Source organism: Dama dama, chromosome 12, assembly GCF_033118175.1.
Source record: "Dama dama isolate Ldn47 chromosome 12, ASM3311817v1, whole genome shotgun sequence".
NCBI lineage: Eukaryota > Metazoa > Chordata > Mammalia > Artiodactyla > Cervidae > Dama > Dama dama.
The window spans coordinates 88021973-88038196 of NC_083692.1; the positions used below are offsets into that span (position 1 = coordinate 88021973).

Below are 16224 nucleotides of genomic sequence, written 5' to 3' on the forward strand. Positions count from 1 at the left end.
CCACCTGATGCGACGAGCTGACTCATTGGAAAAGACCCTGATGCTGGGAAAGATTGAGGGCAGGAGGAGAATGGGCCGACAGAGGATGAGATAATTGGATGGCATCACCGATTCAATGGACATGGGTTTGGGTGAATGCCAGGAGTTGGTGATGGACAGGGAGGCCTGGCATGCTGCGGTTCATGGGGTCACAAAGAGTCAGACACGACTGAGCGACTAAACTGAACAGACAAGAAACACTGAGGCCCAGAGTCCAGGAGTTACCTGTCATGGGGGTAACCAATAAAACAAGCTTTATCTGGGAATAGGAGCTGACTTGGGGTAGGTTGACATCCTTAAAATTTGATTGTGAGAGATTATAATTCTGGGTTAGTGAGCAAGCGCTTCCTTCTCAGCTTCAGCTTACTACCCTCCTGAGCAAGTTTAACTGCAGGAGATGTGCTGACAGCGGGAGCTAGAGCCTCCTGATTAACAAGTGAGTTCAGTGAGCCTTCGGAGCACGTGTGCCAGGTCCTAACCAGCAGCTATTTTTATCTCTCTGCTTTCAAGAGTTTTGCAAGCAAGTCCAGCAACTGCATTTTAATTTTTACTTCCCTCCCATGATCCATTAGTTCTGAATTGCTTTCATTCTGTACCTTTGTGTGCCCCCCCTGCAAATGCAGTGCTCATCCCTGACCCAAAAGGCACACAAATGCTGACAATTAACACAAGATGTTGTATTAGGCCACGATGTGGTTTTCATCAGCACACGGCATTCTAAGAAATGGTCAGAATCTGAAATCAGGTAGTAACACCAGCCTCAGCAGAAAGTAAAGGGGTTAAACCAGAGAGAGAGGGAGAGAAGGGAGAGAGAGAGAGAAAGAAAAAGGGGGAAAGGGGATAGTCAAGGCGTGAGTTTATGGATCCTGGATCATTTTAAATGACCCCATAATAACATATGGCAGAGCAGCCCCATATTATAGATATGAAAATTAAGGTTCAAGTAGAAGCCCCTTGCTAAAGACCACAGAGTAACCTTCCCATTAAAAGAACCTGCCTTAGGGACTTTGCTGGCAGTCTAGTGGTTAAGACTCCATGCTTCCAATGCAGGGGGCGCAGGTTTGACCCCTGGTTGGGAAATTAACATCCCACACGCCACATGGCATGGCCAAAAAAAAAAAAACAAGAAAAACCTGCCTTAGAGCAGTATACTTCACCTTCCAGACTAAGTGACTTCCAAAGACAAGCAAATATGCAATCTGTCACAAAGCCAATCAACCACCGGTGGACAAGAAAATAATGTTGGCTACTTGGACATTATCATCTGAACTTCAAGAAAGAGAAATCAGCTAAAAACCTGGTTTTACCTGCTCAAAGCTAATTTTGCTCAGCAGGAGGAAAAAGGGGCGGGGTGGGGGGGAAGATGCCAAAAGGAAAGACAAAGTTAGACTGGAAATCTGTTGGATCTTAAATGGGAAGTGGGAGAGAATTTCTAATAATATCACCATAGTTATGGGGACCCAAGCTGCACCCAAGTAAGGCATTACCCTTGATGCCTGGGTCACAGTCAGCAGGATTCACTCGTGAAGTCAAGGTCACTTACCAGTGATTCCTGGCTTAGCCTGAGACAGGCCCTGAAGGAAAACACCGAGGACAGCGTGTTTGCCAGGTAAGGACAAACCTAAGCTAAACGGAGCTGGCATTCCGAGTGTCATCTACTGAGAAGGACCCTCCCCCACCACATGCACTAAGTCTGGGAAAACTGTGCCGCCCTGACTCCAGCCAGCTGCTTCGGATGGAGACTGACCATCAGACCTCTGTCCCCGGGCCACAGGGCAGGCCCCTGATGCAGACTGGGCGACCAACCTCCTGGTGACCCGGCAGGGCTGGGTAAGACCAGTATTAGTTCAGTTAGAGCGTTCTTCGGGATTTTCTGTCAGAGGCTGGGAAAAGCTCTTGCCTCTCTGATAATGAGACTAAAGCCAGAGGCAATGGTTCCCATGTGGTAGAGACAGCTGGCCTGAGAGAAAACAGCCAACTTCAGAAGAGAAACAAATAAGCGAGAATTAACAGGTTCCAGGACACCACGCCACCCCATCCCCAACCCCCACCTCCATGGATACCAAAATCTGCAGATGCTCAAGACCCTTATATAAAATGATGGAGTATTACACATTCTCTTGTACACTTTAAATCACTTCTAGATTACTTATAATACTTAATACAATGGAAATAGTTATAAACACAATGAAAATGCTATGTAAATCAAATTTTGCTTTTTGGAACTTTTCCTCAAATATTTTCCATCTGTAGGTTGGCTGAATCCAAGGATGCAGGTATAGAGAACCGACTGCATATCTTAACTGAAATGTAACAGCTAATGGAATATGAGTCCCTAGACACAATCTTCCCTAAGGCCAGGCTACATTCTTACTCTTCCTGGGGTTTGGTTAGCTAAGCCAAACAAACAAACAACCTCTTTTACTGCTTGAGCTAATCTGTGTTTCCCAACAACCAAGAATCCTAACATCCACTGACTCTTACTATCAACTGGCATCAAAAATTACCGTAAGGAGGCATGTACTGCGGTGTGGAAATGGGAGCACCGGCTTTGGAGTCAGGCAGATCTGGATTTGAATCCTAGCTCTACCAGCACAGGCTGTGTGAGCCCGGCCAAAATCATGAGCCACCTGAGGTCGGGTTCCTTGGCTGTCAGGTGAGAGCAGTAATTCCTATTTGATGGCAGGTACTAAGGGCTCAATAAGTAAGAGGAACTACATATGAGAAACAGAATTTAGATTTCAATGGCTCTGAAGCTTGTTATTTGTCGTTTAAGTCTGAAGCTTGGGGGTGGGGAATAAAAGCTAACATTTGTTTGAGAAAAAAACCCAAGCAGTATAAACAATCAGATCCTGTTCGGTCTGACTCCTACCTATGTCCCTACCCACCCCACCTCCCCAGCCACTGTCAGTGCCAAGAGGATCCCTGCTGTTCCCCAGGAGTCCCTGAATGTTTCTGTCTGAATCATTTGCTCTGCCTGGTCTCTTATCCAGATGCCTCCTGTATTTATATGATCTATCATCCTTCTAGTCTTGTTTGTTTGTTGGAGGCCAGGAAGGAGAAGGTGACCCAAAAGTGTCCTTTTGATTGCCTCCCTTCCCTACAGGAGGGAGCGCCACAGACTATCTGCACCAGGTGAGTTCTGCTAGGACACTCAAGGACTTGGCAGTGGGGCTAAGAGGGTCGGCTGGGCCTGTGCTGTGTCTGAATAGATTTGATGCTTACTGGGGTGGAGGTGGGAGGAGCTGGGGTCAGGGTGGGAGGCCCCCCCTCCTGCCCCTGGACAAAGCAGCAGAGAAAGCCAAGCTGCAGAGCAAGCAGGACAAGGCAGCCAAAAGCGGACAGAAGCTGCCCGGGATCCCACTTGTCTTCCACCCCCGTCCCAACCCTTCCTGAGCACTGGCAACATCTGGGCTGTTGCCAATGCTCAGGAAAGTCCCCCAGATCCTTGTCAGGAAGTCCTCTCTTCTGCTCACACTGACTCAAGTTGGTTTCTGTTACCTGTTTGTTTGTTTTTTAGGCTGACTGGCTGGCTGTGCTGGGTCTTCGCTGCTGTGCACGGGCGTTCTCTGGTTGTGGCGAGCAGGGGCTACTCTCCAGGCGCACTGCATCAGCTTCGCGCTGAGGCGGCTTCTGGTGCAGAGCGCAGGCTCCAGAGTGCATGGCCTCCAGAGCTGTGGCACCCAGGCTCTAGAGCACAGGCCCAGCTGCTCCACAGACACGGGGTCCTCCTGGACCAGGGACTGAACCCGTGTCCCACACACTGGCAGGCAGATTCTCAACCACTGGACCACCACGGAAGCCCAGTTTCTGTTACGTGTGGAAAAAAAAAATCCTACCTGAGAGGCTCCCACCTCCCCTGGGAAGCCTCACCTGACCACTGCACACCTACAAGGCTCCCTTCTCCCTGAAGCTCTTCCCATGTATGTCACTTGTCACGTTATACTTTTGCCTCCTTCTTTCCAATTTTTTCCTCTTAAAAATCCCAACATTCACAAAAATAGAGTATGATGCACCAACATCAACTTCAACAATTATCTACTCACTGCCAGCCTTGTTTCAACCAAAACTTTTTCTTGGTGGAAAAAGAAAATACCACCCTTTGTTTGTAATTAATTTGGTGCTATTAAGCCTAATGTTCCCACCCTCTAGCTGAGAGTCTCCACTAGATTCTACATTGTCACTGTAGTGATGGGCATGGTGAGCAAGGTGGGTTCCACCTTGCTAAGGTACTGGTTAATAAAAGCTACCCCTTCTCTGGTCACCAAACTTCCAAGTCAGACCAGCTCTCCTGGGCCCACAGACCTCCTCAGGAAGTCATCTGCTCCTGATGAGAGTGGCAGGACCGTGGCCCTAGGCATCCCTTAGAAATCAGGCTTTATGACATGAGAAGGAGCAGGACACAGCTCTGCCGGCATCGCCTCTCGGCCTGGTCTTTCCTAAAGGGAACAGGCCCAGCCTTGGGGTCCCCTCCACTCCCTGCCTTAGGGAAGGCCCAGGGCAAAGCTAGGGGCTTCCTTCCTGTGCCCACCCCACCCTCCTCCACCCACACCCGGCCTCTGCTCCCAGAGGCTTTCCAGGGTCGTCTCTCCCACCCTGTGTCCTCCTCGCCCTTCACTCGATGACTACTGTGACTCAGACCCACCTTCTTTCCTCTAGAACCATGGCGCAGCTCCTCGCTGACCTCGCTCCCCTCCCCGTCACCTGAGCTGCAGCAGCCAGAGGCCTCTTCCTCCAAGGACAGCTCGCCTCACTTCCCTGTGCAGGAGCACCCCTCAGCTCCCCACTGCCTGGGATAAAAATCCAGTCCCTGCACATGGCGGGGAAGACCCTCCTCAACTAATTCTCACTTAACTCCCACCAGCTACCACCAGGAATCCTTCATTCTAAATATTCTAAACGACTTGCTGTTTCCTGCAAGGACGTTATCTGTGTTTCCCGGCCGCTGTGTCATCATGATTCATGTGTTTCCCTACCTAGAATCCCTTGTGCTAACACTGCCACCTGCGTAACTTCTCCCCATGTTTCCAAGCTCAGCCCAAATACCACCTCCTCCACGATGCTTCCCTAAAGGGATCTGAGGAAGCACTTTCCTCCTCCAACGGCCCATCTGCCTCACTTGAGATGCTAAGAAACAAACTCGTCTGGAGACATAATCCATCACTGTGGGTCTAGCACTGAGGTAATTCTAGAGAACGTGACTCACATTTCGAGCCAGAGACCACATGCTGGATTCCAGCTACTAATCAGCCACTGTGTTTCTTTCCATCTGCAAGGTGGGGTGGTCTAGACACAGTCCAAAGGGAGCAGTTCTTCTTGTAAGTTAACTGTCCCCTGAGGCTGTCCCACCTGGCAGGGGATGAGCCTGGCAGGCAGAGGAAGCTGAGGTACAGCCAGGGTGCCCCCCGGACACCATGGGCCACCCACAGGTTGAGGCTCTGATGGCATCCCCCTGCCACACGCGGATGGGGACTGTGCTCAGGACACCGCGCTGTGCACAGCCGCAGGGCCACCCTCACGGGCCTCGGGGAAGCCTGGCAAGACGCCGGGAAAACTCTGGCAGGGAGGACAGCGCCTTGCAGGGGTCACAGAAGCAGCCACTCAGAAACCCGTTATATGTGAATCTGCCACAACAGCTTGTAAAACAACAAACAAACAAACTTGGGCCACTTAACATCTTGACTATCGGTGCCAACAGCAAGTCTGACTGAAGTGAGAGGAGGACTTCAGAGGCTGAAATCCCAAGGGCTGTGAGAACCCTGTCCCTCCCGAGGCTGCTGCTGGGGTCCCTTGAGGTAACTTGGAGACTCTCCGCTGTCCCCAGGACTAGGATCCAAAAACACTCTCAGTCTCGTAGAATGCTGAAATCTCATCCTGACCCGAGAGCTCCCTGTTTCCACAGAACGCTTTATCCCGGGCAATAAGGAACTCTCTGGGAGGGGACTCTGAGCAGGAGGGCCCCCAGGTATAAGCGACCCTAATGCTCTGCAGAGAACCTCACAGCTCACTCCAATCACAGTCTGACTGGGCGTTCCCTCAAAAATCTAAGCCCCAGCCACTGGGTATAAAGTTCAGGCAGGTTACATGCTGCTCCATCTGACAGAAGGAAGAGAAAACCCAGCTGAGGCTTAATTTAACTCTGTTATCAGCATTTATTGATCTTCATCGGCCAGCAACTCCAAGGCAGACAACATTACTCACGGGCTCCACTGTATGAACTCTGCATTGGTCTAAATCCTATCATCTTTCTTCAGGGTCTTAATCAGAACAAGATCTTGACAATGAGAGGGGGCTGAGCGGCTTGATGGGCTGGTGATGCAAGTCATTGCTTTCAATGGCATGAAGCACAGCTATACCTGAGCTCCCCACCCCCCACACACACCCCTTAACTCATAGGCTAACCACTTGGGTCAGCTTTGGATGAACTGGACCTCTGACTTCCTGCCACCCTAAGTAGAAAGGCTACACAGAAGCCAGTGGCGTTAACTAACCCCTCTCAGAGCCCTAGGGTCTCCTCCCCAGGTCATACACCCTGTTTTCAATGAAGAACTTAACCATCTTACAGCTGACTTCCGTGCTTCAATTCTAAAGCTTCCTTGGCTAGGGGATTCTTCCTCCCCTTAACTCAGTGGTCAGGAAGCTTTTAGTGTCAAAGGACCAGAGAGCAAATATTTTAAGGCTTTGAGGGCCACACAATCTCTTTCACAAGCAACTATTCAGCTCTGCCATTACAATACAAAAGCAGCCACAGACAACACTTAAGCCGGGCTGTGTTCCAGTAAAATGTCTTCATGAACACTGAAATCTGAATTTCACACAATGATCACATGTCACAAAATTCTGAAAAACAAATCTTAGTTTGCAGGCCATACAAAAACAGGGAGCAGGCTGTGAGCTGCCAATCTGCCCACCCCTGCCTTCAATGCTTAATTATTGTTTTGATCCTGTGTTAGCAGTTTCTGTCTTGCTGACCCAATGCTTAATATTATTTACAGTGGAACAACTCTTTTCACCCTTTTTTTGCTTTCAGAATCTGTTCCTCCCATGTTCTAGTTACAGAACTCCTCTTTTTCATTTGGGATGTGTTCCCCCACAACAGTGTGTGTTCCTGCTGGGGTGCCAATGAAGGGGCCCCATCTATCCTGTCCCAAGACACGTTCATAAGCTAGTCCCCTGGACACAAGTGGCTCAGGACTCGCGGGGCTCTCCAGGCAGAGCCAACCAGGGAGTCACGCACTGACCTAGATGCTGAGGAGAGGAGGCAGTGCTTTCTCAGGGACATGGAGCACAAAGGACTAGGAGTGTTGGGCTATGAGGCCCCTGCTGCCCCATGATGAGAACCTGACTGAAGAGGAAGCCCGCCAGGAGGAGGGGGAAAGCCAAGCGGCCACCAAAGTCCTGAGACTATCATTGCAGCTCCACACTCATCCCTGCCTTCAGACCTCCTGGTAACTCAAGCCAGTAAGTTCCCTCTTCTGATTAAATAATCTTGAGTTAGGTTTCTAATACAGTCAAAGAATCCCGACTAATTACATCACATCAGGTTCTATTTGACAGTTGGTGGTGGGGTGATTCATGCGCAAACCAATGGCACTGGCTGTGTTCCACCACCCATTAGAATCACTTACAGATATGTCTCTTCCCCGTTAGACTCTAAGCTCCCAGAGGACACAAGTCATTTACAAGCCAACTTTCTGCCCTCCTCAGTGATTCACCCAGTCCCTTGCATTTACAATACAAATTACTCTTCTTGGATGGCATACGTGCCTACAAGGACAAGTAAACATGGAGGAATGTGTGCGTGCACCTATACAAGACTGTTACCCAAAGAGTTCAGAGAAAAGGTAGACTCCTAGAGGAACCACAGATCTAATCCCCACCTCCTGAGCAACAACCCATAAACCACACACACCAGGCCAAATCACACAGACTGCTGCTCCCTTTGAACACTCAGGGAAACAGAATACAATGTCTGCACAACACCCAGACAAATCACAGTGGGCCACTTCACTGCAGATGAAATCCAGACAGCTGGCCAGGACTTCAGACTCGGGGAATATCGGTTATACTTGTCCTACCTAAGAAGTCCCGTTCCAGGATGGCAGAGACCAAGCACTTCAGGAATGAAGGTGAGCATCTGCTGATCTCTAGGTTCCCATCCAGAAACACAAGAAAGCCAGCCCCAGGCACACCCAGAGCAGTGCAGCTCACGAGGTCCAGGACACACTCACCCACTCCGAGAAAGAAAACTGAAACTTTCAAGAAGCCACTACCTAGGTGCAAAAACAGGACCTAAACAGTAGGTGAAAACAGCTGTTCACCCAAACACCATTACTATACTTCCTCTCACTTAAAAAGCAGTTTGGAAGTGCTGGTATGCCTAAGTTTGTATCACTGGCATATTCCCACCCCCTAAAAAAGAAGTCTGAATCAAAGTGATAAAATTTTTGCTTGCCTTCCTGAAGATTCTGTGAGAAATTATATTCGAAAAATCTTCCAGTCAATGTTTTAAAAAGCAAAAGTGCCCCCAGAACAACTTATAAGTTTCTCTTCTACATTTGTTTTTACTTAGAGTAAAGCACACCTAGAAATCACTTTCAACTTTAAAAACCTGTTGGGGACTTCCCTGGCAGTCCAGTGCTCAATGCTCTATGCTTTTACTGCCCAGGGAGAGGGTTCAATCCCTGGTCAGGGAACTAAGATCCCACATGCTGCGTGGTGTGGCCAAAAAAAAAAAAAAAGAAGAAGAAGAAATCCTGTCACCTTGGCACATGGATGTGCCAACCCGCACCCCACATTCAGTAGGAAGGGAGGGCCGCTTGATACCTGCATGATTCTTGTGGCAGCACACGCTTCAGAGGCAGTGCCACTGGGCCCGTCTGGGAGGTGACTGAGCCGGCAGCCCACCCCCGGTGAGGCCAAGACGGGCCAACTGGCCCACAGCAGCCACCCTGCGGGAGCCGCGGACTCGGGCCGCTATTCTGCCTGAGTGACCCAGCCTCCCAAACCAGAGCAGTCCTTCCTGGTCCCTGCCCCAACACAGTCCGGGGATTCAGTTTTTTGAAGGCCTGTCTACACTTTTTTGGGGCTTCCCAGGTGCACTAGTGGTAAAGCCAAAAATTTTCTTAAAAAGAAAAAAAATTACACCAGAGATTTAAAAAAAAAAAAGAAGTAAAGAATTTTTTTTAATGTAAGGCAAATGTAAAGCCTTTTTATTCTTCCCCATTTTACCTCAAGGATAGAATGAGAAGAAACGGAGTTTAAATTTCAGTGCAGAATATATGAAATCAGAAGTGGAACTCACTGACCTTACTAGCAGTGAGAAAGCCTAAAGACAGAGGCAGGGAGACTCTCATTCTCACTCCAAGTCATCTTCCAGCAACCGTCCACTGGTCGTGCTTCTTGATAAGGAATCAAGTTGTGCAAGAGGAGGACCACTTCCAGGCCAGGCCTTACAGTGAATTCTTTCAGAAGTCTTTCTGGACAAGCCCCACAAACAGCATGAGTCTGAAATGCAGAGCCGCCAGGCCTGGCTGCCCGCCCACACACTCTGCTCACCGGAGCAGAAGTCCTTCTAGTGACTGCTCCTTGTCGGCTGGGCAAGGAGTGAGCTCTCCGTGAAGACATCTGTCCGGAATCCTGCCTGGCTCATGAGGCAGCTCTCTATGCCAAAAAGCAATAAACAGTGAAGCCAAAATTGCTGGGAAAGTGAGGGCAGCACCGGGAGGAAGGGGAAAGCAAGCTGGTTATTCCGGGAACAAGCTGAAACCCTCGTCTCTTCAAAAGGGAAATAGAGTGAGTGCTCCTCCAACACCACAGCATGGCACACGGAAGCCACGTGACAGAGAACACCGGGACTAGACTAACGACTGCACTAAAAACAGGAGATGTGGGCTCCGCAGCGTCACTTTCTGTCGCGCCCCTCTGAAGTTCACCCTCACTCGAGCCCCTGAGACCCTCAGGCAACCTGTGTTACCATGGATTAATTCTGACTGTTCTGGTAGAACCATGCAGTATGGACTCTTTTCTATAAGGCTCCTTTCACTCATCATAATGTTTGTGAGATTTATCCAAGTTGTGCATATCAACAATTTGCTCGCTTTTATTGTTGAGCTGTCTTCCGTTGTTTGAATATATCAGAATTTGTTTACTTGCTCATCTGGTGATAAATATTTTGGTTGTTTCTAGTTTGGTACTATCTTTAATAAAGATGCTTATGAACATGTGTGGCCAAATCTCTGTACAAACAAACATTTTCATTTTTCTTAGAGGTCAATACTGAGAAATGAAGTAAATGGGTTGTATGATTTAACTTTTTTAAAAAAACTAGCAAACTGTTTCCAAAGTAATTGTCCCTTTCCCTGGCTGCGTTTAAGAATCTCTCTTTATATCTCTCTTGATAAAGAGATAGTTTTCAGCAACTTGACTATTTTTTTTTTTTTTGCTTTTTTACAGCTTTATTGATATATAATTTTACCCTTTTTTAAAACAAAAATTACTTATTTATTTAGTTGTGGCATGTGGGATCTTCAGTTGTGGCATGTGGGATCTAGTTCCCTGACTGGGGATCAAACCTGGGCCCCCTGCATTGGGAGCATGAAGTTTTAGCCACTGGACCAAAAGGGAAGTCCCAATTGGAATATAATTTTCATACAATAAACTCCATATATTGATAGTTAAAGTGTATGACTTCATGACTATATATATGACCATGCCCACAATCATGATTATAAAGACATCTATTACCACCCCTCCCCCCCGCCAATTTCCTCACACTCCTTTGTAATTCTTCCCTTCCACCCCTTCCTTCATTCTCCAGGCAAGCACTGATGCGTATTTTGTATTAGTCTGCAATTTCTAGAATTATGTAATAGATTCACACAGCATGTAACAAAGCTCTTTTTTATCTGACTCTTTCACTTAGCATCACTCTTTTAAGATTCTTCCACACTACTGATCTTTTCTATGGTTTATTCTTTTTATGGCTAAGCAGTATACTATTGTATGGATATACCACAATCTGTTTATGCATTCAACTGCTGATGGACATTTGGGTTGTCTCTACTTTTGGCTATTACAAATAAAACTACTATGAACATTCAGGTATAAGGGCCTTACTGAACCTATGCTTTCTTTTTTTCTTTAGGGAAAATCCTAGGAATGAAATGGTTGAATGTATCATAGATGCATGCTTAACATTTTAAAACACTGATAAACTGCACCATTTCAGATTCCTATGAGCAGTGACTGAGAGTTCCAATTGCTCCACATCCTAAATAACATATATTTAGTCTCTATAGACATTCTAGTCGGTATGTAGCAGTAACTCATTGTGGCTGTAACTTACATTTCCTTCATGACTAATGATGTTGAATATCTTCTCATTTGCTTATTTGCCATTCACATATCTTCCTTCTTTTGTAAAGTGACTCTTCAAATATTTTACCCATTTTTAAAATACTTATTTTATTTCCTTATTTGGCTGTGCCAGGTCTTAGATGTGACATGGGGGATCCAGTTTCCTGACTAGGGACTGAACCTGGGAGTTTGCATTGAGAGTGCGGAGTCTTAGCCACTGGAACACCAGGGAAGACCTTACCCATTTTTTAAAAATTGCACTGTTTATCTTTTTATGAGGTTTTAAGAGCTCTTTAAATATTCTCAATGAAGTCCTTTGATGGATATATATTTTGCCCGTATTTTCTCTTAGTTTGTGGCTTGCCTTTTCATTTTTGTCACAGCATCTTTTGAAAGACAAATGTTATTAATTTAGATGAAGCGCAATTTATTGATTTTTGCTTTACAGTCTCTGCTTTCTATGTCCCATTTTCTCTTATCCATCCGTTTATTCATTTTAGGCCGTGCTGGGTCTTTGTTGCTGTGTGTGGGCTTTCTCTAACTGCGATGAGCACGGGCTGCTTTTTGCTGGGGTTCTCGGGCTTCTCACTGTGGTGGCTTCTCCTGCTCCGGAGCAAAGGCCCTAGGTGCACGGGCTTCAGTACTTGAAGCACGAAGGCTCAGGACTTGTGGGGCATGGCTTCGTTTCCCAGTGGCTTGTGGGCTCTTTCCAGACCAGGGATTGAACTCGTGTCCCCTGCATTGGCAGATGGACTCTTAACCACTGGACAACCAGGAAAGGCCCTGTGTCCCATTTTAAAACTCTCTGCTAAAACAGAGGTCACTAAAAGTCTTCTGTGTCTTCTTTTAGAAGTTTTAGACTTTTAACCCATACAGTTAGACCTGTGATCCACTGAGAGCTAATTATTGTATATGGTGTGAGGAAACGATAGACGTTCATTTTTGTGCATATGGATATCCAATTGTTCAGCATCATTTGCTGAAAAAATTCTTCCTCTATTGAACTACTTTGGAATCTGTCAAAACTCAACTGACTATATGTGTGTGCGTCTTTTTCTGAACTCTTCATTCTGTCCTATTTGATCTATTATGCTTAGCTTCACACCAATACAAACACTGTACTGATTACTGTAGCTTTATAATAAACCTTAAAGTCCAGAAGTCTTAGTCTCCCAACTATGTTTTACGTTTTTAAGGTTGTTTTGGCTATTTTAGGTCCTTTGCATTTACATTTAAATTTTAGATACAATTTATCAACTCTACAAAGGCTACTGGGATTTTTAATGGGATGTCTTTCAAACTACAGATCCATTAAAGCAAATCTGACATCTTAAAAATACTGACGGTAGTGGTTGCATAACAATGTGAATGTACTTAATATATCACTGAACTGTACATTTTAATTTTTTTTATTCCACTTGAACTGTACATTTTGAGATGGTAAAAATGATCAATTTTATGTTATATATATATTTTACAATTTAAAATTTTAATTAAAAAAAAAACACCTATTCTAAAATTCAGAATGTATTATAGTACACAGAGCTTCCCTAGTGGCTCAGATGGTAAAGAATCTGCCTGCAATGCAGAAAACCCAGGTTCAATCTCTGGGTCAGGAAGATCCCCTGGAGAAGGAAATGGCAACCCACTCCAGTATTCTTGCCTGGAGAATTCCATGGACAGAGAAGCCTGGCGGGCTACAGTCCATGGGGTCACTAAGAGTTGCACACGACTGAGTGACTAACACTGGGAATACAGAATGATTCGTAAGCTGGGCAGTAAATCTCACCAGTCCACTCCTCTCTTCCTCTGCCATCCCTTCCTAGACCTGTGCTAAGGCACATTGTAGCTAAAGGGACATGACCAGAGAACTATGTTTTCCATTTGTCTTTCCTCTGGCTTCTTCACCTTTTTTAAAAAATAAACTTCATTAAGATATAAAGGGCTTTATATACTACTAAGTGCTTCCCAGGTGGCACTAGTGGTAAGGAACTCGCGTGCTAATGCAGGAGACAGAAGAGATGTGGGTTTGATCCCTGGGTTGGGAAGATCCCCTGGAGGAGGAAATGGCAACCCACCCTAGCATTCTTGCCTGGAGAATCCCATGGAGAAAGAAACCGGGCAAGCTACAGTCCACAGGATCACAGTGTCAGACACAACTGAACAGACTTAGCACGCACACATATACTATAAAATGCAACCACTTTATCGGAAAGTTTAACTTTTGATAAATGCATATACCCACATATCTACCACCGCAATCTAGATATAACACTCCATCACCCCCAGAGAGTTTCCTCAGGCCTCACTGATGTTAATCTCTTGCCCTCAGGCAACCACCGATCTACTTTCTGTCCCTAAAGACCTGTGTTTTTTTCTCTATAATTTTACGTACATGGAAATAGTCTGTACTATTTTGTGTCAGGCTTCTTCCATCTAACATTAAGTGTTTTTGATAGTCATCAAAACTACATGTGTCAGATTTCTCTGGTGGTACAGTGAAATAAGAAGATAAGATAAAAAGTAAGAATCTGCCTGCCAGTACAGGGGACATGCGTTTGATCCCTGGTCCGGGAGGATTCCACATTCCTCAGGGTTGCCGAGCCTGTGTGCCACAACTCCTGAGCCCACAGGCCTACAGCCTGTGCTCCTCTGCAAGAGACGCCACCGCAGTGAGAGGCCCATGCACAGCAATGAAGAGCAGCCCTGCTCCCCATAACTAAAGGAAGTCCCCACACAGCAATGAAGACACAGAGCGGACAAAAATAAAGTTTTTAAAAACTATGTGTGTCAAGAGTCTGTTCTTTTTATTGCTGAATAACATTCTACTGTATGGATATACTGTAACTTGCTTATCTCTTGGTAGTTATTTCTACTATGAATATAGCTGCGTTAAATATTTACATATGAATCTATATACACATGTTTTCATTTATCTTAAATATCTAAGAATAGTATGGTTATATGATAAGTGTATGTATACTTTTATAAAACCCAGAGTTTCTTTTATAGTCAAACTCATATCCAGTCAGTCATGGCTTTGGGCCTATGCACAGTCTAGTCCAGTGGGCAGCCAAGGAGACTGAGGGCTGGGTACCTAATTCCACACTGGGGATCTGGTCTGTGCATACTGGGGCACTATGGCTTTCAGAGTCTCAGGTAACAGGCATCAGCTCAGTTCAGTCGCTCAGTCGTGTCCGACTCTTTGTGACCCCATGGACTGCAGCACACCAGGCCTCCCTGTCCATCACCAACACCTGGAGCCTCCTCAAACTCATGTCCCTCGAGTCAGTGATGACATCCAACCCATCCAATCTTCTGTCATCCCCTTCTCCTCCCACCCTCAATCCTTCCCAGCATCAGGGTCTTTTCCAATGAGTCAGTTCTTAACATCAGGTGGCCAAAGTATTGGAGTTTTAGTTTCAGCATCAGTCCTTCCAATGAATATTCAGGACTGATCTCCTTTAGGATGGACTGGTTGGATCTCCTGGCAGTCCAAGCGACTCTCAAGAGTCTTCTCCAACACCACAGTTCAAAAGCATCCGTTCTTCGGCACTCAGCTTTCTTTATAGTTCAACTCTCCTATCCATACATGACTACTGGAAAAACCACAGCTTTGACTAGATGGACTTTTTGTTGGCAAAGTAATGTCTCTGCTTTTTAATATGCTGGCATATGTATACTGGTATAATATGCAGGCATGTCACATAGCAAAAAGAGGGTGGTTCTTACTGCTCCACATCAAACTAAACAGTCAAAGAGTCATAGTAAAAATAAAAAATACCAGCAAACGACTTTTATACCAAAACAAAACATAAAAGAGGATGCAACAACTTTTAGATTTCAGCTAAAATCCAAAACATCACAATTAGCAAATAATTTCTTACCTCTGTGCATAATCTTGTGCTTCTCCCTCAGATATGTCAGGCCTTTTATTACCTAGGTGAGAGGAAGTGTAAAAAGATGGAAACTGAAATCCTGGTGTTTAGAAAATACTCAACCTTTCTATTTTAAAATTATCTGGAAAATACTTCATCTAACATCACAAATTTGCCTTCTTCCCTTATTTTTCTTCTCTCCTTTGTTTGACTTTTTGCATCTGTCTTATTAAGAAACCATCTTTTTACATAGTATATAGCAAATGATTTTTAAGCAAAATTGGTAATTGCAAGTTTAGATAATTTACATTCAAAAGAACACTTTGCCTGAATTCATTTTTTAATCTTCAATCTAAAAAGAGGCTTTCTGATGCCAAAATGAGAATTCCTTTGGATACCCCGTCCTATTTTTCAAGATAGATTTTAACATACAGAAAGTTACTTTGCTAGTTTTAGTGAAGGGGAGACGGTATTGTATCTAGAATCCAGAAAAGAGAAAATTCTAGTGAAAAACCTAACTTTTCTTAGAAAACTTCCCTTTGTCAACTTCCCACCTTCCTCCTTGTCCCTTTCCTATTTATCAATGAGAGAACTTGGAAGAAAAGCTTCTCTATATACTCACAGCAATGCTAACTTTTCCTAAAATTTGTTCAGGAATTCTTCCAGCTTTCTTCAGAACTTGATCCAAGGAACCCCCATCCTAAGAACAAGAATACCAGAGTCCATTTAGTGACAGTGTTTCTAACTACTCTTTCAAGTGTTAAACTTCAGCAGCAAAATAAATCTCACACATGACAAATCTTTCCAGAAGGTACCCTTTGGTGTGCCCCAGATATCAAATAAGATATGAATAAAACATTGTGGGAGCTAGCAAATGATTAATAACTCAAATCTTATGAATAACCATCCCATAAATTACTAACTTAGTGGTCAGAAATTACTAATTCAG

At 45.3% G+C, this 16224-nt stretch overlaps 1 protein-coding gene across 1 annotated transcript in view; it reads right to left on the bottom strand.

The window, feature by feature from the left end:
• Nucleotides 1–16224, bottom strand: part of MAP2K1 (mitogen-activated protein kinase kinase 1) — a 75939-nt gene that overhangs the window by 12369 nt on the left and 47346 nt on the right. The window contains exons 4-5 of the mRNA XM_061158017.1: nt 15898–15975; nt 15285–15336 (exon numbers count right to left, since the gene is read on the bottom strand). Coding sequence (XP_061014000.1) covers nt 15285–15336; nt 15898–15975 — 130 coding nt within the window. The remainder of the gene's footprint in view (nt 1–15284; nt 15337–15897; nt 15976–16224) is intronic.